This window comes from Narcine bancroftii, chromosome 5, assembly GCF_036971445.1.
Source record: "Narcine bancroftii isolate sNarBan1 chromosome 5, sNarBan1.hap1, whole genome shotgun sequence".
Taxonomy (NCBI): Eukaryota; Metazoa; Chordata; class Chondrichthyes; order Torpediniformes; family Narcinidae; genus Narcine; species Narcine bancroftii.
In genome coordinates, this window is record NC_091473.1 from 165,913,380 (window position 1) to 165,940,508 (window position 27,129).

At 41.8% G+C, this 27,129-nt stretch overlaps 1 protein-coding gene across 2 annotated transcripts in view; it reads right to left on the reverse strand.

The window, feature by feature from the left end:
* Positions 1 to 27,129, reverse strand: part of LOC138764140 (filamin-B-like) — a 141,863-nt gene that overhangs the window by 12,148 nt on the left and 102,586 nt on the right. Inside the window, exons 37-44 of one of the 2 annotated variants that reach the window (XM_069939602.1) lie at positions 26,968 to 27,120; positions 26,472 to 26,594; positions 22,034 to 22,300; positions 14,805 to 14,942; positions 12,641 to 12,756; positions 9,139 to 9,271; positions 8,543 to 8,719; positions 3,223 to 3,441 (exon numbers count right to left, since the gene is read on the reverse strand). In XM_069939602.1, the coding sequence (XP_069795703.1) occupies positions 3,223 to 3,441; positions 8,543 to 8,719; positions 9,139 to 9,271; positions 12,641 to 12,756; positions 14,805 to 14,942; positions 22,034 to 22,300; positions 26,472 to 26,594; positions 26,968 to 27,120 (1,326 nt within the window). The remainder of the gene's footprint in view (positions 1 to 3,222; positions 3,442 to 8,542; positions 8,720 to 9,138; positions 9,272 to 12,640; positions 12,757 to 14,804; positions 14,943 to 22,033; positions 22,301 to 26,471; positions 26,595 to 26,967; positions 27,121 to 27,129) is intronic. The other variant, XM_069939601.1, reaches the window with a different exon arrangement.

Sequence of the window (27,129 nt, forward strand, 5' to 3'; positions counted from 1 at the left end):
CGACAATGGGCGCCTCCTGTTGGAGCTCTGCGCAGAACAGCAGCTTGTCATTACAAACGCCCTTTTTCAGCAGAGGGACAGCCTGAAGACTACCTGGATGCATCCCCGATCCAAACACTGGAACCTCCTGGACTACGTCCTGGTGCGAGAAAGAGACAAACGAGATGTGCTCCACACCAGGGTCATGCCCAGCGCGGAATGCCACACTGACCACCGGCTGGTTCGCTGCAAGCTCAACCTTCACTTCAAGCCAAAGTCCAGGAACAGTAAAGCCCCCAGAAAGAGGTTGAATGTTGGAAACTTGCGTCAGACGAAGTGAGAGGAACCTTCCAGGCAAATCTCAAAGCAAAGCTCGAGGATGCAATCCGCCTCGCGGACTCGTCCCCTGAAACCCTCTGGGATCAGCTGAAGACTGCCATACTGCAATCCACTGAAGAGGTACTGGGCTTCTCCTCCAGGAAAAACAAGGACTGGTTCAACGAAAACAACCAGGAAATCCAGGAGCTGCTGGCAAAGAAGCGAGCTGCCCACCAGGCTCACCTTGCAAAGCCGTCCTGGCCAGAGAAGAAACAAGCCTTCCGTCGCGCATGCAGCCATCTTCAGCGCAAACTCTGGGAGATCCAAAATGAGTGGTGGACTAGTCTCGCCAAACGAACCCAGATCAGTGCGGACATTGGCGACTTCAGGGGTTTTTACGAGGGTCCAAAGGCTGTGTACGGCCCCTCACCCCAAGTTCAAAGCCCGCTGCGCAGCTCAGACGGCAAAGTCCCCCTCAGCGACAAAATCTCCATCCTCAACCGATGGTCAGAACACTTCCAATCTCTTTTCAGTGCCAACCGCTCAGTCCAAGAATCCGTCCTGCTCCAGCTCCCTCAAAAGCCCTTAAGGCTAGAGCTGGATGAGGACCTCACCCGGGAAGAGACATATAAGGCAATTGAACAACTGAAAAGTGGCAAAGCAGTAGGTATGGATGGAATCCCCCCAGAGGTCTGGAAGGCTGGCGGCAAAACTCTGCATGCCAAACTGCATGAGTTTTTCAAGCTCTGCTGGGACCAAGGAAAGCTGCCTCAGGAAACTTCGTGATGCCATCATCATCACCCTGTACAAAAACAAAGGCGAGAAATCAGACTGCTCAAACTACAGGGGAATCACGCTGCTCTCCATTCCAAGCAAAATCTTTGCTAGGATTCTCCTAAATAGAATAATACCTAGTGTCGCCGAAAATGTTCTCCCAGAATCACAGCGCGGCTTTCGCGCAAACAGAGGAACTACTGACATGGTTTTTGCCCTCAAACAGCTCCAAGAAAAGTGCAGAGAACAAAACAAAGGACTCTACATCACCTTTGTTGACCTCACCAAAGCCTTCGACACCGTGTGTAGGAAAGGGCTTTGGCAAATACTAGAGCGCCTCGGATGCCCCCCAAAGTTCCTCAACATGGTTATCCAACTGCACGAAAACCAACAAGGTCGGGTCAGATACAGCAATGAGCTCTCTGAATCCTTCTCCATTAACAATGGCGTGAAGCAAGGCTGCGTTCTCGCACCAACCCTCTTTTCAATCTTCTTCAGCATGATGCTGAAGAACATGGTTCAGCATGAACCATGAAAGACCTCAACAATGAAGATGCTGTTTACATCCGGTATCGCATGGATGGCAGTCTCTTCAATCTGAGGCGCCTGCAAGCTCACACCAAGACACAAGAGCAACTTGTCCGTGAACTACTCTTTGCAGACGATGCCGCTTTAGTTGCCCATTCAGAGCCAGCTCTTCAGCGCTTGACGTCCTGTTTTGCGGAAACTGCCAAAATGTTTGGCCTGGAAGTCAGCCTGAAGAAAACTGAGGTCCTCCATCAGCCAGCTCCCCTCCATGACTACCAGGTCCCCCACATCTCCATTGGGCACACAAAACTCAAAACGGTCAACCAATTTACCTATCTCAGCTGCATCATTTCATCGGATGCAAGGATCGACAACGAGATAGAAAACAGACTCGCCAAGGCATATAACGCCTTTGGAAGACTACACAAAAGCGTCTGGAAAAACAACCAACTGAAAAACCTCACAAAGATTAGCGTATACAGAGCCGTTGTCATACCCACACTCCTGTTCGGCTCCGAATCATGGGTCCTCTACCGGCATCACCTACGGCTCCTAGAATGCTTCCACCAGCGTTGTCTCCGCTCCATCCTCAACATTCATAGGAGCGACTTCATCTCCAACATCGAAGTATTCGAGATGGCAGAGGCCGACGCCTTCCCAAGATCGTGTTATATGGCGAGCTCTCCACTGGCCACCGAGACAGAGGTGCACCAAAGAAGAGGTACAAGGACTGCCTAAATCTCTTGTTGTCTGCCACATTGACCACCGCCAGTGGGCTGATATCGCCTCAAACCGTGCATCTTGGCACCTCACAGTTCGGCGGGCAGCAACCTCCTTTGAAGAAGACCGCAGAGCCCACCTCACTGACAAAAGACAAAGGAGGATAAACCCAACACCCAACCCCAACCAACCAATTTTCCCTTGCAATCGTGTCTGCCTGTCCCGCATCGGACTTGTCAGCCACAAACAAGTCTGTAGCTCACGTGGACATTACCCCTCCATAGATCTTCATCCACGAAGCCAAGCCAAAGAAGAAAGAAAGATACACCAGGCTCAAAATGAAAATAAAAGCAATCAAATATTCCACCATTGAAAGTATTGTTCATAAACAGAACAAATCATCTTAATCAAATGGCTTTCAGAAAGCCATCTAAACAATAAAATCCATGTTCCATCCAACATTGAGAAAAATGTTCTGCAGCTCATCATCTTGTTAATATCACAAGTATTTAAATGGAAGTCTAGGTGTCACTAGTACTGTAAAATATGACCCAAATAAAATCAGTAGAACACTGCTTTCAGTCATGGCCACAGCACGAAGAGTTACAAGCATTTGCTGAAAGAGTGCAGAGGTCCCTCCAGGCACTTAATGTAGCTGAATAATAAATTATATTACCCAGAGTTTGAGTGGTCATAAATTCCAAAACACTTCTCTCAAAAAGGACTTTTAAAAATAACTTGAAATCAAAGTCCTTTCTTTCAAAGTGTTAAGATTTGCCGAGACAAAAACTGTTCACACCAATAATGGCAATAGTAGGTTTGCATAAAAATCAAGCGGACATCCATCACTGGCTGCACGTCTAATGTGGTAACGCAAACAGTCTTGTGTCCCGATCAAGTTACCTGTTACTTTTGCCTTGAAAGGACTACCCACAATGTGATAGGGCCCACCATATTTAATTCCAATTTGGTAGTCCCCTGGTGCCATTGGTGTGTACAAGACCTTGTATCCTTCAGGGCAGTCTTGACAATCCATCTTCACCTTAGACGGCCCATCAATTGCAACAGTAAGCGAGCCTGGGCTAGCATTAGCAGTTTTTACAACGAATTCAGACTGGACACCTGTGATCAAAGAAAGTGATACGTGTTTATACATTAAATATCTTGTATCCAAGACCCAGTCCCCTCTCAGCAGCATTACTAAATTCCATGTAAAATACATCAATAGACAACATTTACATTTCACACCTCAGAAATTGTAGAACTATTTATTGATCAATGGTTTAGAAAAACTAGCATTGATCTTCTGCTTTGTTTTATATCATCAATTAATCTTCGCCTTCCCCGTTGTCCTGAAGCACATGCCTACTTGAATAATCAGCAATAATGCAAAAGCCTCATCTGGGTCTCCACCCACTTGCCTTCCCAAGAGGGATACTTGAGCATAAATTTCCCGTTTTGAAAATCTAACTATTGTGGGCAATTTAAGACGTCGCTAACTTAGCAAACATAGCATAACTTGTTATTCTCAATGCTTCAAGCTTCTTTGCACTAACCATTTGCAAATTATAAATTACAAGAGTTTTGAAATCTAGTTAAATATATGTTTTAACATTCAAGTGTATGGCGTTAGATTTCTAAAATTCAAAAATAGCTTTAAAGAAGCCATTCAAAAGTCTCAGCCATATTCGCTGACACTCAGAAAAATAGCCCTAGATATTCACAAAGTGCCTTTGTATTGTCGCAAAGCTCTTCTGTACACTGCCATCTCCATCCTCTAACAAGAACAAACAAATGTACAATGGTTCTTGATTGAACTGAACCAGCCATTAGATAGGAAGCTGAACTAAGTTTAGTCATGGGAACAGCAATCTGTTTTCAAGGGGGGAAGTTTTTTTGAGGTGGGGGGGCAGGGGCATGGAAAAGATGACTACAATGTCCAAAATACATTAATCTTCAAGCCAGCAGTTTTAGACAAAAAAATCAAGGTAACCTTCTGTAAACAACTCACATTCACACTTGAATTGCTGCCAACATCCAACTGTTGAAATACAATGGCTACCTAGACAGTGTAGCATTGAAATTTACAAATTACAATTTGTCTCCACCCACAGTGGAAGACCCCATGAAAGAGAGAAACACGGTTAATGGTTAAAATTTTTCTTCCTGTTTTAGCCAATACCCAATCCTTAATCAACATTCCAAATAGAGTTTGAGCAGGTCATGCAGCGTTCATAGGAGATAAAGATTACACAATCAATGTTTTGGGCCTGAGGCAGAAAGGTTGGTTAAACATGAACGGTTAGCATAACACCTTTACACCATCAGCAATCAGGATTTGAATCCCATGCTATCTGTACATTTTCCCTGTATCAGTTTTCTCCTGGGGCTCCGGTTTCTTCCCACTGTTCAAAACGTACCGGAGGTGTAAGTTAATGGGGTTTAAATTGGACGGCACAGACTTGTGGGCCAAAATGGCTTGTTACCGTGATGCATGTCTAAATTTAAAATTTTAATCTCCACTTACGTCCAATGGATGCCACGACATGCTGGTTCCTCCAGAATTTCTGTTTATATTATTACTGCACAACTAACTTTGACCGTAATTTGGATACAGTCAAAGTGCTCTAATGATATTAATGCATCAGTACATGACCGTTCTTACTTTCATGCAAGACACAAAAGCAAAACGTTAAAATTAATAGATTTTTAAAGTCACTAAAAGTGTTAGTACAAATTGGTATGGCCATAATACCTTATTTAGATTGGAAAATAAAGTTTGATCGACAGACAAGTACAGAAAATTAATTTGTGCTTGTATTTTCATTAGTTAATAAGTTCAGAGTAAACTTACATTTGCTCAAAGAACAAGGGTGACTCATTAAGATTAACAATGTAGTGTGATGGAATATTTGGGAATGTTTTTGGGAGATAAATTGGTCAAATTAGAGTAGGTTACATACATTTTAAACAGATCTCATTTGAAATACTGAAGAATTCATATTCAGCAACTTTACAGAAACTACGGAGAATGCTATGCACATTTCACAAGTAGATGCTAATTGAAATGATGCCATGAAATGAATAGACCATTGTGTTGGAAGAGTCAGGTCATCGGTGTTGGACATTTTGACAAGACTTCTGACCTCTCTGCAAAGTGCTCACTCATTGAGAGGTTTGTTTACCTTAAACAACAGATAGGAGCAGAAGACTGGCTCCTATTGTTTGCTGGGGAGAGAGGGTGGGGAGAAATACAGTGTCAGCCAGGAGAAAATTGTTGGAACTGAAACATAAGCTCCAGAGTGGTGGTGGATGCTGGAAGTGCTATCTGTCTGATGTTTCCCTTGGAATAAGTTGAACAGAAAGGAACTCTGTGGTAGTCTGAAAGAAAGAGGTCATCATTTGGAGAACCCTGATGGGGAAAGTTTCATCAGCAAGACACTGAGGTGACTAATGGTGGTACCTCAGTTGTGGAAATCTTGAAACAACATTCTCTGCAATCTACGAGAGCCTTCCTGAGCAGTAACCATTTACATTTCAAGCACCAAAACCCGGTGAACATTATGTCTGTTAAATTCTGTGCATGATATAAGAATTGCCTGCAACCAGAGAACTTGGAAGAATGAGAAGTGAGATTGAACTGTGAACCAAAGATCTTTTCTTAAATTTACACACACATTACATACATTTGCGCTTAGAATTAGAAGGGGGTTAAGTTGGGTAGTTAATAGTGATAAGTTAAAGTTTGATTCTGTTTTCGTGTTTAAACATAACTAAAAACAACTTTTGTTTAAATAACCATTTGTCGTGGTGATTATTTATTGATGCTGGGTTTTGGGGTCCTTTGGGCTCGTAAACAGTAGTCTGATCAATTAAATGTTGAGAAAAGTCATTGTTGCAACAAGACCACCAACGGGAAGGATTTAAAACAAAAAAAATGTAAACTTTACTGACAATGTCACCTTGAGTAGTCTAAAAAGTTAGCCCTGTATGAAGGGGGGTGGGGGGGGGGGGGGGTTGTGTGTCTGTGCATACTTGAGAACAAAGGAAAGTATTTATATCGAGGAAGGACAGATTCTGTAATAGCTTGGAGCCATTAAACTTGGAATATAGGTGCCAGGGAACAATTAACTGAATAACGTTGGTCAGTCCTGTGGATCTGATACAACTGTATGGAGATCCCAAAAAGCAAACATGTTAATAAAAAGACAGTATGAAGTATCTCAAAACCTCTACCCAAGTTATGCCATTTACAAGTTGCTTTTAAAATTACAGGGATCATGCATAATGAAACTAAGGCAAGGAGTGCACGGTGAAGTACTGAGACCAAAAAAAAAGCACATTTTGGATCCTTTCCAGAATAACTCAAGTACTGGCGAAATGCAGAAAACGGCTAGTTTTCAAGAAGCAAATTCTCACATCGCAATCCAATAAACATCAGCTATTTCATTTGAGATACAACTACTGGCCTGGACAGGGTAGTAACTCCTCTTCTGCTCTTTGCAATTGCATGTCCTCTTGGGAGGACAGACAAGACATCTTCAAGTAATCATGGCTCTAACTCCTTTGAGTAGGTACCAAAACTAAAAGTTGACTATTTTATTGAAACTCAGTGCAAATGTATCAATTTGAAAGACTAATGATTTTTTTGAGCCATAGGGACATTTTGAATTAGAAACCACAAATCAGATGATTGATAGAATTTTAACTTGCCCAGAGCTACCAGAAAACGCCATGCTGAAAGAGGACATTATTTTGAAGGACAAATGCACAATTTTAAACTTAGCCGTAATCAGTGGGGCTGGACAAAGAACTGCTACTGTAAAGATCTGAAAGTGTCAGTATGCAGCAACAGGTATATTTCTTCTCCAAGAACTATATATATGGGTCTTTCCCAGTGATTAATCAGAGTCAAGGAGCTTTCCTGTTTGGGAGACTGGAGCTATTTATGAGAAACCAAGGCATGAATAGAGAATAAGTGGCAATAGTGAGGGGTGACTGGCAGGGAGGCAAAAGATAATCAAAGCTCACATTGCAAAAGAAAATCTTGGATCATGCATCTTGCCATTTCCCCAATGAATCAGTCTTATTTCTTAGAGGGAAGAATACGGACACTGTTGGAGTGCTTAATTTATGGGGAACTCGGAGGCAGCAGATCCCCCTCCAGGTATAAATTCAGTTTGGGCTAAAAGGAAGAAATAATTTATGGGGAACTCGGAGGCAGCAGATCCCCCTCCAAGTATAAATTCAGTTTGGGCTAAAAGGAAGAAAGGGCTCATTTTAAAAAGAGGACAAAAAAAAGAGTAGAAAAACATGGTTCAACAAGCTTGCAGCTTCTGAAGCTGGCATGGATGTTGCTATCAGAAGGAAACAGATGGAATTAAGTAGAAAAATCATCTTGAAGGCTTGATATTTGCTTAGTGGATTATTCTAATAAATTACTGTGTGAAGCACAGGAAAAATGCACATTAGCTCCCAGCAATCAAATGAGTTATATCTCACGTAAAAATATAATTTGATCACATCCTGGTCACTCGTCTCAAAATCAGCCAGTAGCAGCAAAGTTATCATCACACAGGGAATACTAGAGTTCCAGTTGCAAACTTCCCCAAACCAATTGATTAAAATACATTTTTAAAGCACCATTCAATTGCAACATTTTGAAAACTGGTGATGTCAGAAGTGTGACAAGCAAGAATGCTCATGGGCATTGCAAGCTGGCAGAAAGGGTTGGCGACATTGATCAAAAAACAGGTATCCCAATGCAGGGAATAATTTTTGCTGCTCTCAAAGAGATCTAAGTGATCCTTTCAGCCAGAGGAGGAATGTGGAGCTGGAGATTCACATGCCAGTGGAGCATCATGTTTAATTAGCCCTGGATTGAAAGTTAAACCCTCCTCTTGTTGAAAGCATTTCTAGAGTAAAAGTTGAGAATCTGGATGAATGCATCATACACTCCTGTCCAGTTTTGTTAAAAGTATCTTTCATTGAGATACACAAATGCTCCCTATTGATCAGCAAGAGGTTAGTCAGGATTTTACAAAAATGGCCTAAAAATTCCCATAGATGCACCCTGATATTATGCTGCCATTCAATCTTCCCACTCTTATCCAATTTCAAAGAAAAAAAAATTATAATTTCATAGCTGGAACACTGGCATTTCAAAATAGCAAGGATACAATAAATCAAAAACGATTGAGACATTTCACCACATGTATCTTACCAGTGGTTCCTTTTTCAAGACCTGATCCATAAGCTGAAACGAGACCTGGGTCTCCTGTCTGCCCAGGTTCACCAACTCGAACCTTGAATGGACTGCCAGTGATGTGCTTGCCATTGAATTTGACATCAATAGAATGAATGCCATTCTCATGGGGGAGAAAACGAATAGCATACTTGTCTGTAACAAACATCATTAAGAACTGAACTTTTAAACCATGAATTTAGCAATACGACCAGCATTTATACTGTAGTGGCCAACATGCACCATAAAATCTGTATTTCATAGAAGAGCGTGCACCAAGTTACAGGGCTCTACTGTTCTAGACTTACAACTAAAACAAAATCAAATGATCAGGCTCAAATATTCAATATTGTAACTAAAACATGCCTCCAGTACACAAGAGAGCCATCTTAGCTTGAACAGTAATTGACAACCACAAGTTTTATGCATGCATGTCTTATTCAGCCTCTTTCTTTTCCCCCCTGCCCCCCCCCACCCCACCAGCCAAATTAGAATTACAACATGGGGTGGGTGCTGGACACAAGGAACTGAAGTACAACTGAAGTAATAATGGAAAGCCATTCACAAACGCTTACCTGGCTCTATCTGTGAGACATGGGTATCTTCCACTGCCCCAGAAGGACTATGAACTTTGGCATCAATCAAACCCTTGGCACCATTCAGTCGCACAGCAAAAGACACAGGCTGATTAACTTTTAAACCTGACTCCTGGAGATTGAATAGCAAACACTTCATTGCATTTTGAACACCGAAGCTCTCACGTAGAACAACACAGTATTGTCTAAATGGACTATCTACTTCACCACTTAGCCACTTGGCTGTTTGCCAGGTACTTGGTAGCAGTGAATGACAGAACCAATTTAACCAGACAGGTTTGATTTTTACTTAGTGCAACCAAACTGCCCATAGTGAAATGGAGCTTCTTAAAAATTGGTTTTCACTTCCTTCCAGGAATAAATTCCTTGATACAATAAAGAAAATAGTCACTGACAGCTTTTGAACGAGATAGATTATCAAGGAGTTTCAAGTTGTAAACTGGACAACAAAAAAAATGTTAAAGGGAGCCAATGCAATGAGGATTTGACGTGCAGTGCTGTTTGCAATTTGTGCATATTATGGTAATAGAATCAGTGGTGAAAGATCTCAACTTAATTATGAGAATCAATGCCACTAATCCAACTGTTTTAGATTTTAACCCACTTCAAAATTTGAAGACAAAACACAACCAGACAGCAAAGGAAGCTCCATGATCAAAAGCAGGTGGCAATTCCACTTAAAACAATTTTACAAAGACCCAACATAAAACTCGAATTTTTTTTTTGATTTCGAAACGATCGCACACAATTAAGAAACAAATTTGCTGTCTAACCAAAAAGATCTTTTTTTAAAAAAAAAGAAAAAATTCAACTTGAGCTGCGTCAATGAAGCTCACAATTAAACAAATCAAGATTCGACTTCCACTTCAGCAGGTAGCCTTCTGAGGTGACAAGTAGAGAACTTGCTGTGAAGAACAGTTTATGTTTGGACAGAATTTGGCATCTCGAGTTCCTAACTCTGAACAGCTGATGCTGCCTGCAGCCAAAAATCTCTCGTGATCATTTAGTTTAGGTTGTGGAATTAATTTTAATGGAGCAAAAAGAGGAAGTAGTTTGCAAATTTCAGTCCCATGTTGACTTTAGAAAGTACTGTGGCATGAAAGCTTTTGGTTCACAAAGCACTGATGAGTTTAGACTCGAGAAAGCAATTTCACTGATCCGTGCCAAATGGACCCAGCAGTAAGTAAAGCTGCACAAGTTCTCATTTACAATGAAACACTGCATGCAAAGAGAATTTTGATTGTATTTCAGTTCAAGGCTATGTGATTTCCTACAAGTTTGCTAATTGGTTTGAAGAAAATGGCCCAGATTTTGCAGTATGAACAAACCGAGACAGTCTGCACTGAGTACATGCAACAGTAACTGTCAGCGTTCCCGATTGTCAGGCAGGGAAATACGTCACAGACTTCTCTTCACTGGAACTTCAATAAAATCTCATTTTCTTTTGCTTAAAAAGGAGAAAGAAGTTGGGGTACCTCCCTAAATGTTGGTGGGCTTTCCCTTTCAAGTACATTACACAAACTCAGGAGCAATAGAAAGTAAAAGTTCACCAGCATTCGGGCCTGGGCCCCTGCCCTTTCAGGCCAGTGATTAGGATTTGTGCTTCCATTTTAACAATCACCGCCAACCATTTTGAAAACTCAAGTGTGAAGTTTTATTCCCCCACCTCCCCCCACCAAATTATACATTTAAAATGGAGATTCTTCAATTTGACTGGTAGAAGATGCAAAGTTGATTTCTCTCCACACAGCTTCCCTACTGGAAACAAAGGTGGCTCTAATAACTCCCATTCCCAGTTTCTGGGCTTCGATTCATTGTGGATGCTGTTCTTTTAAATAACTGGCTACATCGCCTGGGTTGATACTCACTCGAATTCAGAAGAATGAGAGAAGATCTTATGGAACTATAAAATTATGAAAGGGGTAGATAAGATAGAGTTAGGAAAATTGTTTTCACTGGTAGGTGAGACGAGGACGAGGGGACACAGCCTCGAGATTCAGGAAAGATGAGGAAAAACCATTTCTTCCCCCCTCCCCCATTGAAGCAGTTGAGATTACTTCATTAAATATATTTAAGGTTCAGTTAGACAGATTTTTACATAATAAAGAAATTCAGGGATATGGGGAAAAGGCAGGAAGGGGGAGTTGAGTCATTGATCAGATCAGCCACTATCTCATTGAATGGCGGTCAACGGGCTGGATGACTGACTCCTGCTTCCATTTCTTATGTTCTAAAACCCAAGTCAAAGGATTTCCATATTTCAATAGAGTAAAAATGCATGTAACCAACATTAAATGCCGGGGTTGAGATCAAATCATAATAAATAATTTCACATTACCTGTTAACGTTTGTTGCTGCTAAATGGTTGAAGAGAGTCCCTAGTTTGGCGCTCAATTTGGAATAACCTATCTTTAATTTTATTTCGTTGGAAGTTGTGCATCCAAAACCCAAAGCAGAATAGCAAATACACTCAGTATCAACGACAAAACCATCAGCTTTGGCAAACTCTCAATTCTCTTCAACCTTTAGCTTTTTATTGACATGCATCTTGCAGGTATGCTGTTACAAACCTTTAAATGAGGCACGAGAAAAACATCTAAAAATATTAAGCGTCAGGACAGTGAACCCCTTCTTACACATGCATCAAAAAGGTCACACAAAGTCTTCCATTCATTTCAGCTAGAATTTGAAAGTCAGATCAAATTCAAAGCTGGAATGTAGTGCAACATCAAGAAAAATCTCCCATAAAGCAAGGATCGAAGTAATCTGCTGCCCATGTTTGAGAACTTATTGCCAAGAGCAAAACCATCATGTAGCTGGTCACACATTAATGATCGCATAAGATAATAGAATTATTATGCAATTTCATATTTAAAAGTAGAAAAGGCTTTGTAGTTTTATTCCCCAAGGGAGCTTCCAAAATAACTTCGCTACATTTTTAGCTCAATTCATTACTTCCTTTAAATCTTTTCTATGGAATTAATTTAATTTCAGCATCTTGCATGGATGGAATCTTCAAAAAAAAAGCCAAGATCAAATTAGATTACCAGCTTCAAAACAGGAATGTGTATAATCAGATGCTTAAAAGAAATTCTTGTCCCAGCATCCTTACAACGAGATCCTCTCTCCTCCTTGCACTGCCCAGGGTGGAGTGAACTTGAGAAAATCTACAATTACCACTCTAAAAGCATAACTTTTGGAAGGGATACAATAGAATTACAGCATTGATACTTGCACTGCAAAACCAGCATTAAGATGAAACCTCAAAAGGACAGCTCTCAATAATAGCATGGTAGGAGATTTGTTCTGGATTCAAACAAGCTAATGCAAGCAATTCCTTGCATTCGTATGCTTCAATATTCTCCATCCCACATTTAAAGTATCTCAAACCGAATATCTAACTTGTACCAATTCCATGTGACCCTCTGCATGTGCAGCAGGGGGCTCACAGCCAGGAAGCAGATATTTTCTTATGTCTCACCTGAAGACTAGTAACAGTAAGTCTGCTTGCATCTTCTAAAGAAGCAGCAATGGGGACAATAAAAGGGCTGTCAGGGATGTACTCATCGTTGAATTTTATGGACACTTCATAGTCACCTGTAACAAAAAAAAAAAGACAGCGATCAACTTCCTTAAAATATAGAAATTATGCTGTATTAAAATCTTTGAGATGTACCTCAAATCTTAATGGCATTAACCAAACATCAACACATTCACTTTGGAATTGTACCTCCATAATGAGATGCAAGCTCTATTTATTTATAGATGTCCAGTTTAAGATCCAATTGGATAATTCAACTGCATTAGTCACTTGTTTAAAAAAAAAATTGCAATCCCCTTGAAGCACAGAACACAGAATTTTTTAAATGTAGGTCTCATCACAAGTACAGGTACACAATCCTTTATCCGGAACCCTTGGGGGACAGGGTGTTCCGAATTTTGGATTTTTCCAGATTTCAGAACAAAAGCCAATTTCCCCAGATTGCAGCCCACCTGAATTGTGCTGCCATATCCACCCCCTTCCAGTCATGCTGGGGTGTGTCTTCCCCACCGCCTGCGTCGCGCTGCTGCCTCTCTTCCCCCACCGCCCACCCGAGTCGCGCTGCCGTCTCGCTCTCTTGCTGTACCAGCGCCAGGAAAAAAATGCCAATTTTTGGAGCTTTCTGGATTTTAGATGTCCAGATAAAGGATTGTGTACCTGTACTTATATCCCATCCGTAACAATAGTATCAATCCAAATTCAACAGGCAAACAGAGATTAGAAGCAAAGACAAGTCTGATTCAATGAAGGTCATTTCTTTGTGGATGGGGAAGATTGTTTATGAAAGTGTAATACAGAATTTAATCCTTTAGCAACAAACAGACATCTAATGAGGTGATCAAAGATGACCAGCACAGAGAAGCATCCTGGGAGAGTGCAAATATTGAGAATTGTAAAGTTCAATAGACAAGGAAGCCATGGAGGGATTTGAATCGAGCAATATTGATGAATAAGCAGAAACTGGCCCATTAGAACAATTCTACCGCAGAATGCGTGACAAGCGACATTCTAAAATATGAAGGATGGTTTCTTTAAGCGTGTGGATAGATGAACGAAACAGAAAACACTGGTGCATCTCAAGTCAGACACAGTGGAAAGAGTGTCAGCAATGGTTCAGTACACTAGCAGAACTACTTGCCTGATTCTATCAGATACCTTCTGCCCCTCACGGACGGGGAAGAGAGTCTGCTGCTTCTACATTGGCCTCAGAACATGATTGAAAGTCGCTCTCAATTAAGGGGTTGTCCATGAGCGCACAGTTAGCACAATCATATTGCAGCAACGGTGACCCTGGATCAAATCTGGCAACGTCTGCAAGGACCTGTGCAAGTTTGCTCTGCGGGGTCCAGTTCCCTCCCACCCTCCAAAACACAAGGCTGATAGGTTCATTGTGTGAAATTGGGCTGCTCAGGCCAGAACATTTTTAGTTAAGGAAAATTGTATTCTAAAGAGAACAAGTGGAAAAGCACAACCAAGGTACAGTCTTAATAGCAGATGCATCTTAATATTAAATGTAGAGGTTATCTCCATTTAAATTGACAATCTCCAAGCACAGAAACAACAGACTAATCACATCTATAGTGGTACAGAAATTTGGAGAAAAGGACCCAGAATTCTAAGCCTGCTAGTGGAGAAATCAGATTAGACAAATTCAAAGGGATGCAGGAAGGGACTCGGTGAAAAGGTGTTCTTCAGGCACTAAAGCGAGAGAGTTGCAAATGAGATTTCATGACGTTGCAGGAAAAACATTAATCTACCTTGGAAGAAACTAAGCTAAACAATGTGATGGAACTCAACGCATCAAGTAACAATGCGAGAAAAATTATGGTTGATGTTTCAAGATCGAAACTCTTCTTCAGGATGGAAAAAAAGGAGAAAGTAGAGGTTAGGGTAGAAGGGACAAGACAGACACAGTTTACTGTCAAATGCCAGAGGAAAAACTGGTCAAGCGGAGGAAGATGAGATGCAAGGCGGAGTGGGTGATTGGAAGACAAAAGCTCCAGTGCTGGAATCTCACAGGTAGAAAATAGAGGGAATGGTAGTCCAAAGAGGAGGAACAATTCTGGATTACAAGTAAAGGTCCACAGGGTTGCACAGCACTCACCAGGCTCCTGTGTAATGTACGACACACCGCAGGACCCATCTTTCCGGTCTTCAAACGATATCTCCGCCCTGCTTGGACCTTCCACAGCTATGGAAAGGCCGCCTGCACCAGCTTCACGTGTCCAAATATTGAATTCAGCTACAGGAAAGTATAACAGTACTCAAATCCTTTTTAGCATTTCTTGCATATTGTCCAAGCTATTTTTTTAAAATAATATAATTTTTTATTTTTCACACTGCGAACTATATAAAACCAAAATACATACAAACATTTCCCTCTTAAATATACACAGTGGCATTTTCTCCCCCCCCCCCACTTCCTTCCCTCCCCCTCCAAAATCAATAAACATTCAATATATTCAATACAATAAAACCATTAAACAATATGTCATCACACAAAAAAAGAAAAATGTGTCATCTACTTTTCCACACTGGATCAAGTCATTTTGTATTCTTATCATTTTAGGGGGTGGAGATCTGAGGCAAGCCCTGATATGTTCCATGTACGGTTCCCAAATTTGTTCAAATAACGTGACTTTATTTTTTTAATTATATGTTATTCTAATGGAATAAATATATTCATTTCCATGTACGATTGCTGTATTCTCAGGCTCTATTCCGATTTCCAAGTTGACATTATACACTTTTTTTGCTACTGCTAAATCTTTTTTGCGCTTCATCCAATTTGAGGCCTAATTCCTTACTTCTTATATTACTAAGAAGAAAGATCTCTGAATTTTGTGATTTTATTTAATATCTGATTTAGATCTTTCCAAAACTTTTTCATTTGCTCACATGCCCAAATCGCATGTACTGTTGTTCCCATTTCCTTCTTACAGCAAAAACATCTATCTGATAATGTTGGATCCCATTTTTAAAAAACTTTTGGGTCATGATATTTCCCCTGTGTAACCAATTATACTGTATCATGCATAACCTTGTGTTTATTATATTCTTCATAGTTCCAGAACATAACTTTTCCCATGTTTCATTTTTTATCTTTATGTTTAAATCCTTTTCCCACTTTTGTTTGGGTTTATAGCTTATTTCATCATTTTCCTTCTCTTGCAGCTTGATGTACATGTTCGTTATAAATCTTTTAATTATCATTGTGTCTGTAATCACATATTCAAAGCTGCTTCCTTCTGGTAATCTCAGTCTGCTTCCCAATTTGTCCTTTAAATAGGCTTTCAGTTGATGGTATGCAAACAATGTACCATGAGTTATTCCATACTTGTACTTCAATTGTTCAAATGTTAATAAATTATTTCCCAAAAAACAATTTTCTATTCTTTTAATTCCTTTTCTCTCCCATTCTCTAAAGAAAATGTTATCTATTGTGAAAGGGATTAGCTGATATTGTGTCAATAGTAATTTTGGTATTTGGTCATTTGTTTTTACCTTTCTAAGTGAATCTTCTTCCATATATTGAGTAAATGATGCAGTACTGGTGAGTTTTTATATCATACCAGCTTTTCATCCCACTTATAAAATATGTTACGGTACCTTCTCCCCTATTTTATCTAGCTCTTTTAGCCCAATCTGGTTTTTCTTTTGTCTGATAAAAATCTGATAAATACCTTAATTGTGCTGCTCTATAATAATTTTTAAAGTTTGGTAACTGCAAACCACCTTGGTTGTACCATTCTGTTAATTTATTATTATGTACTCGAGATGGCAGAGGTCGACAGCATCGAGTCCACGCTGCTGAAGATCCAGCTGCGCTGGATGGGTCACGTCTCCAGAATGGAGGACCATCGCCTTCCCAAGATCGTATTATATGGCGAGCTCTCCACTGGCCACCGTGACAGAGGTGCACCAAAGAAAAGGTACAAGGACTGCCTAAAGAAATCTCTTGGTGCCTGCCACATTGACCACCGCCAGTGGGCTGATAACGCCTCAAACCGTGCATCTTGGCGCCTCACAGTTTGGCGGGCAGCAGCCTCCTTTGAAGAAGACCGCAGAGCCCACCTCACTGACAAAAGGCAAAGGAGGAAAAACCCAACACCCAACCCCAACCAACCAATTTTCCCTTGCAACCGCTGCAATCGTGTCTGCCTGTCCCGCATCGGACTGGTCAGCCACAAACGAGCCTGCAGCTGACGTGGACTTTTTACCCCCTCCATAAATCTTCGTCCGCGAAGCCAAGCCAAAGAATCCTCTGTTACCCACCCCCCCCACCTCCATAAAAATTTCCTTTTTATTCTCTTTAGTTCATTAAAGAATTTCTGTTAAGGGAATTGGTAATGATTGAAATAAGTATTGTATCCTTGGGAAGGCATTCATTTTAATGCAATTTACCCTCCCTATCAATGTTAGCGGTAATTCTTTCCAATGCTCTAAGTTTTCGCAGACAAAGATTTATGGAGGGGTAAATGTCTACGTCAGCTGCAGGCTCGTTTGTGGCTGACAAGTCCGATGCGGGACAGGCAGACACGGTTGCAGCGGTTGCAAGGGAAAATTGGTTGGTTGGGTTTTTCCTCTTTTGTCTTTTGTCAGTGAGGTGGGCTCTGCGGTCTTCTTCAAAGGAGGTTGCTGCCCGCCGAACTGTGAGGCGCCAAGATGCACGGTTTGAGGTGATATCAGCCCACTGGTGGTGGTCAATGTGGCAGGCACCAAGAGATTTCTTTAAGCAGTCCTTGTACCTCTTCTTTGGTGCACCTCTGTCACGGTGGCCAGTGGAGAGCTCGCCATGTAACATGATCTTGGGAAGGCGATGGTCCTCCATTCTGGAGACATGACCTACCCAGCACAGTTGGATCTTCAGCAGCGTGGATTCGATGCTGTCGGCCTCTGCCATCTCGAGTACTTCGATGTTAGGGATGAAGTCGCTCCAATGAATGTTGAGGATGGAGCGGAGACGCTGGTGGAAGCGTTCTAGGAGCCGTAGGTGATGCCGGTAGAGGACCCATGATTCGGAGCCGAACAGGAGTGTGGGTATGACAACGGCACTGTATACGCTAATCTTTGTGAGGTTTTTCAGTTGGTTGTTTTTCCAGACGCTTTTGTGTAGTCTTCCAAAGGCGCTATATGCCTTGGCGAGTCTGTTGTCTATCTCGTTGTCGTTCCTTGCATCCGATGAAATGGTGCAGCCAAGATAGGTAAACTGGTTGACCGTTTTGAGTTTTGTGTGCCCGATGGAGATGTCGGCGGGGGGGGGGGGGCTGGTTGTCATGGTGAGGAGCTGGCTGATGGAGGACCTCAGTTCTCTTCAGGCTGACTTCCAGGCCAAACATTTTGGCAGTTTCCGCAAAACAGGACGTCAAGCGCTGAAGAGCTGGCTCTGAATGGGCAACTAAAGCAGCATGGTCTGCAAAGAGTAGTTCATGGACAAGTTGCACAATGGCTTAAATTATTATCTAACCTAATACCTAGGTATCGGATTGCTTGTGTTTGCCATTTAAATGGTGATTCTTTTTTAAATTCTGTATAATCCGCATTACTCATTGTCTTTCTTTCTTTGGCTTGGCTTCGCGGACGAAGATTTATGGAGGGGGTAAAAAGTCCACGTCAGCTGCAGGCTCGTTTGTGGCTGACCAGTCCGATGCGGGACAGGCAGACACGATTGCAGCGGTTGCAAGGGAAAATTGGTTGGTTGGGGTTGGGTGTTGGGTTTTTCCTCCTTTGCCTTTTGTCAGTGAGGTGGGCTCTGCGGTCTTCTTCAAAGGAGGCTGCTGCCCGCCAAACTGTGAGGCGCCAAGATGCACGGTTTGAGGCGTTATCAGCCCACTGGCGGTGGTCAATGTGGCAGGCACCAAGAGATTTCTTTAGGCAGTCCTTGTACCTTTTCTTTGGTGCACCTCTGTCACGGTGGCCAGTGGAGAGCTCGCCATATAATACGATCTTGGGAAGGCGATGGTCCTCCATTCTGGAGACGTGACCCATCCAGCGCAGCTGGATCTTCAGCAGCGTGGACTCGATGCTGTCGACCTCTGCCATCTCGAGTACCTCGACGTTAGGGGTGTGAGCGCTCCAATGGATGTTGAGGATGGAGCGGAGACAACGCTGGTGGAAGCGTTCTAGGAGCCGTAGGTGGTGCCGGTAGAGGACCCATGATTCGGAGCCGAACAGGAGTGTGGGTATGACAACGGCTCTGTATACGCTTATCTTTGTGAGGTTTTTCAGTTGGTTGTTTTTCCAGACTCTTTTGTGTTGTCTTCCAAAGGCGCTATTTGCCTTGGCGAGTCTGTTGTCTATCTCATTGTCGATCCTTGCATCTGATGAAATGGTGCAGCCGAGATAGGTAAACTGGTTGACCGTTTTGAGTTTTGTGTGCCCGATGGAGATGTGGGGGGGCTGGTAGTCATGGTGGGGAGCTGGCTGATGGAGGACCTCAGTTTTCTTCAGGCTGACTTCCAGGCCAAACATTTTGGCAGTTTCCGCAAAGCAGGACGTCAAGCGCTGAAGAGCTGGCTCTGAATGGGCAACTAAAGCGGCATCATCTGCAAAGAGTAGTTCACGGACAAGTTTCTCTTGTGTCTTGGTGTGAGCTTGCAGGCGCCTCAGATTGAAGAGACTGCCATCCGTGCGGTACCGGATGTAAACAGCGTCTTCATTGTTGGGGTCTTTCATGGCTTGGTTCAGCATCATGCTGAAGAAGATTGAAAAGAGGGTTGGTGCGAGAACACAGCCTTGCTTCACGCCATTGTTAATGGAGAAGGGTTCAGAGAGCTCATTGCTGTATCTGACCCGACCTTGTTGGTTTTCGTGCAGTTGGATAATCATGTTGAGGAACTTTGGGGGACATCCGATGCGCTCTAGTATTTGCCAAAGCCCTTTCCTGCTCACGGTGTCGAAGGCTTTGGTGAGGTCAACAAAGGTGATGTAGAGTCCTTTGTTTTGTTCTCTGCACTTTTCTTGGAGCTGTCTGAGGGCAAAGACCATGTCAGTGGTTCCTCTGTTTGCGCGAAAGCCGCACTGTGATTCTGGGAGAATATTCTCAGCGACACTAGGTATTATTCTATTTAGTAGAATCCTAGCGAAGATTTTGCCTGCAATGGAGAGCAACGTGATTCCCCTGTAGTAGTGATTGTAATGTAAGATTTAAACTGTTTTTTACTTCTGCAGCTGCAAGGCTGAGAACCTGCTTGTTTTTAGAATCAGCAGACATAATCTAATTTACACCATGAGGCCCAGGATGCATATTTAGTAGACACATCTAAATTCCACCAATGGGGCCCAGGATGCAGCTGAATCAGAAGACATTATCTAATTTACACTATGGGGTCCAGGGATGCATATGAATCAGTAGATATTATCCAACTTCCACCAGGCCCAGAGATGCAGATTTCTTTTGTTGGTCGCAGACTGTCAGGAGACCTTGAAGATAATTAAATCATTTGTTCAAAGAGATAAGATCTGAAGTAAACAACTTTTGGTAAGCCATGGTCCCACTGCTGAAGTTTGAGACTCTCCAAGAGGTGGCAACATCCCTCAGCAAGAACTTCAAGATTCCAAACTAACGTCCCGGTCCGGGGAGGTGGAGAAGCTGTTACCGGCGGCGCCCAGACAACCTATTACAAGTGTGCAGTCGTCACCTCACTTTGGCAGTTGGGACCAGTCCAAGCATTGATAAATATAATTGGGAAGGCTTGCATATTGTAGTGTGAACTCAGCTTTAGATTTAGTAATAAAGTCTTGTATAAACTGAACTGCTCTCAGTGTGTGTGTCTATTTTCTTTCGGTAGCTCAAACATTGTGACCAATCTAAAACGATCAAAATGAGAGGTACAAGTTTACCCAAGACACTCATAGGCATCACTTCACTTTTATTTGTGTTGATCTTGTACTCCGATATTTCTCCATACTCTTTCAATTTCTTATGTAGTTCTTTTATTGATAATTCTGGTTCTGTTAAGTATACTATGATGTCATCTGCAAATAAACTGATTTTATATTCATTTTCCTTTATTTTTATCCCTTTTATTTTATTTTCTGTTCTTATCAGTCCTGCCAATGGTTCTATTGCTAAAGCGAACAGTGAGGGAGATAATGGACATCCCTGCCTAGTTGACCTACTTAATTTAAATTGGTTCGATACATATCCATATCCATTTATTGTTACCTTCGCCAATGGTCCCTTATATAATGCTTTAATCCAATTAATATATTTTTCTGGTAGTAAATAATTCTATTCTACCCTGGCAAAGGAATTAATCCCATTTCTAGATTAAAAGTAGAAATCATTTGGTTCATCCCAAAGAACAGAGTACAGTAAAACACCAGGTATCCAACACCTATGGGGATTGTAGATGCCGGATAAGCGATTTCTGGATGCTTGAGATGGCATTTGCATGGATGGGCGAACTGACAGGGGCACCAATTTTATTTTTCACCTATTTATTTCTGCAATTTATTTTGCCAGTGCCTGAATTCCAGATAATGGAGATTTTTACTGCATTTTGGTGACTCTCCCAGAAAAAGTACAAATTCAGGTCCACAGAGGTCTTACAAGCCTCCTGACTGACCAAGCAATGTCAAATTCTATTATTTCAGAAAATGGGCCAAACCCATTTCAAATTCCAAACCTCTGAAATCCTGCCGCCTGTGTCAGAAGACTATAGAATTCTGAGTGGAAGAGATCCGAAGCCTTGAGACATGAAACCCAGAATACCATGTCAGTCTGAGCAAACCTCTTGCTCCATTGCGAGCAAATGTTCCAAATCAAATGGGCTTAATGGGTTCCAGTTGACGATGGTGGAGCAATCCCAGATCCTCTTGGCATTTTGCCATTATCTGACAGGATGGGAGAACCATTATTCGACTTTCCTTTCAATGTCTGCTGTTGGAATTGCAGTCGGTTTCCAACAACAGCACAAGTGAATGTCCACAGGCTTTTGGACAGGCACCACACACTTGCATGCAAAGTACAGGTGTTTGTACCTGGGTGCATTGGTAAGAAACCTTTCTACAAATTCAAGATTATGTACGCAGAAGACCATAGCTCCTGAAATGTTAACGTTCCACTGGATTACATAGCAAATTAACCCGAAATGGGCAAAGGAAAAATAGACTTGGAATCTCTCAGCTAAGCAGGAAAAAGCACAAGTCAAGCTAGTGTCACAAACAAAAAAACTTAGCAATGATTATTAATGCACATTTTACATGATCAAATGTTGTTCCACATGGAAGCCATTTGGATTCTCTTTGTAAGACGATTTAGGCAACAGTCCACAAGACAAGCGACAAGTCTTGACTAACCAATGATCAAAGGTAACACTAGCAATTTACCTGGGACTCCGACTACCCCTCGTTCAAGCCCTGGACCACCAGCTCGCACTTTTAGAGCGCCTCCTTCACCAAGTGGTCCCACGGTGAATTGGAAAGGACTGCCAGGGACATGTCGGTTTTGATACTTGACGGTGACTGTGTGCACACCCATCTCGCGGGGCACAAATCTGACACAGTAGGTGTGGTTGTCACTTTCAGTGATCTCTGCTTCGTTAATCTTTCCAGAGGGACTCGTCACTTGAGCAGACATGTCATGGATGTCAATTTCTATGGAGGAACAACATGCATTAAGTGGAACCAAAAGATATCATATTTGTTTCCAAAATAAATGGAGCCCTCATGAAGGGCTGTAAAGGAAGCATGTTTGCCTTAAACCCATGTGGAATTTAAATTTTACAGTACATTAAACAGCTTGGGTGCCTCTGGCATCAGAATTCCATGACTGAGACAGTCTCAGTCAACCTCTTGCTGCAGAGAGAGCAAGTGCTCCAAATCAAATGGGCTTATCCAGGGTTTCATTTGAGTAAATGATATTAATCTGAGTGCAGGCCAAGGTTGAGCAAACTTTAATCTTTAATGTAGCTAATACAAAAATCACACACTTAATGAAGAGATTCAAAAGAATAAATTAAGGTAAAGGTTCCATTAATGTCATGTAATACTATATTTAAAATGTAATGTACATGAAATTCTTTAACTTGGTCTACCGCAAGGAAGACAGTCGCCAGTTTGTCAAGCACCCCTCACAGAAAGGAGGCCCCCAGCGAGGAACGAACTCGTGAGACCCCTGGTTTACAAGGCCAGTGCTCTAACCACTGAGCAATCAGAGCCTCAAATTAATTATCCTCAAATTATTTCTCGTCATTTGCAGGAGATGGCAACTTTCAATTTTTAGACTAAAAGCAAACATGTTTTTATATGGACTCTTGCCAAATTATGAGCACAATATGTAAGCCCACATCTGCGTCCATCAGAGATTACTCCCTGGGATATTTCCCCCACCCCAATTCTTGAACAGAGGCCAAGTTGTGACCAGATTACCCATGTCTAGAGGGATTTTCCAAGTCATTGAATGATCACATCCTCTGGGTGAAGATGCCAAGTTTCTTTCATTCTTCCATGCGTTAAAACAAGGGGGAAAAAGAAAATGTCTGAGCAGCATTGCAATCACATGCATGCATGACCACAATTGAGAAGTTATTACAATCATTACTATTTCTACCATCTCAATCTCCACCCTTCAATATGAAAATGTCAACCATGTGCAGCGCTCACCACTTCCACAATCACTTTCCTTCTTTTGACCACAGATCTCTGCACCTCAGGGCTATAATGATAACTGCCTGAAAGTTGCCTTTGGAATCAAGTAAGCATCCAGAGTGTCAATCGCCAAATGGCAGCCCAGATCAATACACTCTTCAACTTTTGGGCAACGGCATGTTTGGAAAGTCTCTCGGAACCTTCCGCACCCCCCCCCCCCCCCAAACTTGGTGGTATCGAGCCCTTTTTGAAGGCAAGGGCTAAAATCAAGACTGAAGTTAGGAGTCTGGCTCCCACCTAACAAATTCTGTCATTCTTCGAAACAAAATCTCCCAGTTGAAGGGTTAAGAATCTCTGACTTGGGAAACCAAAATTTTGAATTGAGATCCAAATTTAGTGTGACAAGATTCAAAGATCAGGGGTGCTTATGTGGAGAGGATATTGCCTCTTGTAGGGGAATCCAGAAATTGTTGGAGTCACTTTTTTTTTTAAAAAAAAAGGGTCAAAGTTTGAGGTGAGATATCTTCAGAGGGTCAGTTTTGAAACCCCCTCCCCCGAGGGGTAACGAGAGCAGAGGCAGATAGATTGTCAACAAGCAACGGGGATGGTGGTGAAAGTTGACTACAGGCATTGGAATGTGAAGATTGAAGTTACTCAAAGATCAGCCACACTCTTCCCATTTGACAGGAGCACCTTATGGGGCCAAGTGACTGATGTTTCCTGCTAATTTATACTTGATTCCTAATTCAGGTTGGCCAAACAATGGGTGAAGCTTAAAAAAAAATCAGATAATGCCAAGGAGGAAATTACATCAGTGAACAAAAATGTGTGCTCTAAACTATTGACACCCTTTTTCCAGTTTTAGAAACTTTAGTCAATTATACTCTTCATTAATCACTACAACAAACTAAGGCTGGATTTAGGCTGGCAATCTGACATGATCAAACCTTTAGTGATAAAATCCTTAGAAATAAAGATGAAAATCATTACAGCAGAGTTTTTTAAAAAAATGACCATTTTGTATTTTAATTTTTAAAATTTAGGCATACAGAATGGCAACAGGCATTCTCCCCCTTATAAAACTCTTCAATTTTGTTTCTTTCAGAACATGATACAAACAATTTTTCTGTTGATGCAATTTGCAACACAAGTTCCACAGATTCATGCTTCATGTCTAGTTCAGAAAATTGATGTCAATACTAACATTAGCTGTTACATTAATGCTTTAGCTTTACAAAGCTTCAACATCTCTAAAAACCACAAGCCCATGTCGCCCAATTTACATCCAATTAACCTACACTCCCGGTACGTTTTGAACAGTGGGAGGAATCTGGAGCCCCCAGAGAAAACCCACGCAGGCCTGGGGAGAACGTACAACTGCCACACAGAGAGTGTGGGATTTGAACCCGGTCCTGATCGCTGGCGCTGTAAACCAGGACCTAATCGCTACGCCAACCTTGCCATGTCATCGCATCTTTACGAGAGAAGGTCCAATTATTCCCGAGAGCCTCAAATAGAGTTAGTCACTTGATCAAAAGTTGTGGCGGGAGCAACACCAAAGCTACTTCCAGAATTGACACTTGGGGACAAAACAGCGGCGTCAGTTGAGGGCCAAAGTTAAGCAACATCTGCATTTGTAGTTCTCCTACCACTTCTTTAAAGTGCTGAGCGGTGGGGGGGGGGGGAAGTGTAGCACAACAACATGACCTTGCATTTGGGAGACTAAATGTGTTTAGGAAACATGCAAGGAAAGGAAATTCTCACTCATTCAACAACCAATGATAGGCAATTTAAAATGAGCACATTCTGCCGACCTCAGAATCCATATGCCCCGGGCTGAAACGCTCCCTCCGACCTCAGTGGCTTCGCACTGAATGGGTCATGTTCCTCCTGGCCAAAGCGGCCAGCAGGGAGGAAAAAAAAGGGCAGACTTTGAACGCTAGTTGGGTCCTTGGGTTTTTTCGAGCTGAATCTGTCGAAGGTCCAGACTCTCAGCACGCAAGAAAGTGCAGGTTGTTTGAAAAGCAGAGTGAGAGGTACTCCCGAGCCACCGTTAGTTGGAATCAAGTCACTGAGAAGAAGTGAAAAGGAAAGACAGGAAACAAGTTTTGTTTAGAAGAGGGTTAGAAACAGAAAAGCACTTCAGTTTTCTATTTTCATGCATTTACTTTTAACATCCATGTCTCAATCATAATGCATCTGGTCGAATCTAGACTATTTGATTTTGAGCGAGATAACAATTCAACCGATTATCCCAGAATAGCCTAAATAGCAACACTGCTGAAAGTTAATTTCCTCTGCCCACATGAAGAGCTTTGAAATGAGGGGAATGCAGCAATTTGCCCATCAAGATTGTAAACATTGCAGGGTAGTGTTTCATGAATGCAACAGTTATTATTCATTGTGAATGCAATTAATGACACCAAAAATAATTAAAGTAGGTTAAACTTGAATATGGCAAATTTTAGATATTTCTATTTGCTTGCCAATAATCTCCCCCTAATAAAACTCTTCAATTTGTTTTCTTTCGGAACATGGTACAAACAATTTTTCTGTTGATGCAATTTGCAACACAAGTTCCACAGATTCATGCTTCATGTCTAGTTCAGAAAATTGACGTCAATACTAACATTAGCTGTTACATTAATGCTTCAGCTTTACAAAGCTTCAACATCTCTAAAAACCATCAGGTCGAGCTAGACTCAAAGTTGAAAACTTGAGTGCCATTTAAAAATCAGTAGAAAGGAAAAGGGCTGGAAAGAATTCCAAACCAGAAATGTTATCACAGCACATTCCTCCAAACTGTAAACATGAACTAATTTGTGCCCTTTAGAAAGATTTCAATGCATTGTATTCACAAGTAAATGCAACGTATCTGATTAATTCGTTTAAACTTGGGCTGGATTGAATTATTAGAAGTAGTGTTGGAGGATTAGAAATTTTTTCCAGCTTTCCTCTGAAGGTATTCTTTGTGCAAAGATTGAAAGAGATTGAATGCTATTTTCCCCAGTTACATGACAATGGTTGCTCAGTTGGCATTTAAAATGCCACCACACTCAAATTCCATCAAGGCTGCTTAGTTATACAGTGAACGCTCTGCTAACCGCAGCTATACAAACTCGGGAGACCAAAATGTTTTAATGACAAAGCAGATTCCAAATAATTCTTCCAATCTTACCGGGAATCTTCAAATTCAAATCACAGATACTTCCAATCATTGCCTCAGAGACAGCCCGGCGTCTGCAGGTAATGCTCTCTCTTATCCTGCCTTCACCCGTTACTTTCACTGTGAATGGACTCCCTGCAAAGAAAACCATTTCTCCAACTTCATTCTTGCACATGAACAGCACTGCAAACTTTTAAAAACTCCCTCAACTTCTGCAAATTGCAGGGACAAATGAACAAACTTGATCTTACTGGCTGGGGTACCAAAACAGCAATTGAAGATCTACCGGGACCAATGCCTGAAGAGGGCGCACAAAATCAGTGAACCGGTGCGGACTCGAAAAGCCAACGTGGCGTGTTTCCGCTCCGTAAGTGGTTATATGGTTATATCCAAATTAGTTATAAATGCAATAATTAATGCATTTTAAATCTGAAGGTCTTGTGGGTAAATAACAATTGCAAGCAAATTATCTTAATTTGAAGCAACTTCGTAGTTCTCATCGTCATACCTGGGACATGCTGGTCAGCAAATTTGATGTAAATAATGTAAGTGCCAGGCTCAGTTGGACAGTACAATACTTTGCAGGTACCTTCTTCAGTCTCTTCTGTGTTAATATCCACCTTACTTGGGCCTTCAATGGATAATGTAAGCCCACCATAACCTGGAAACC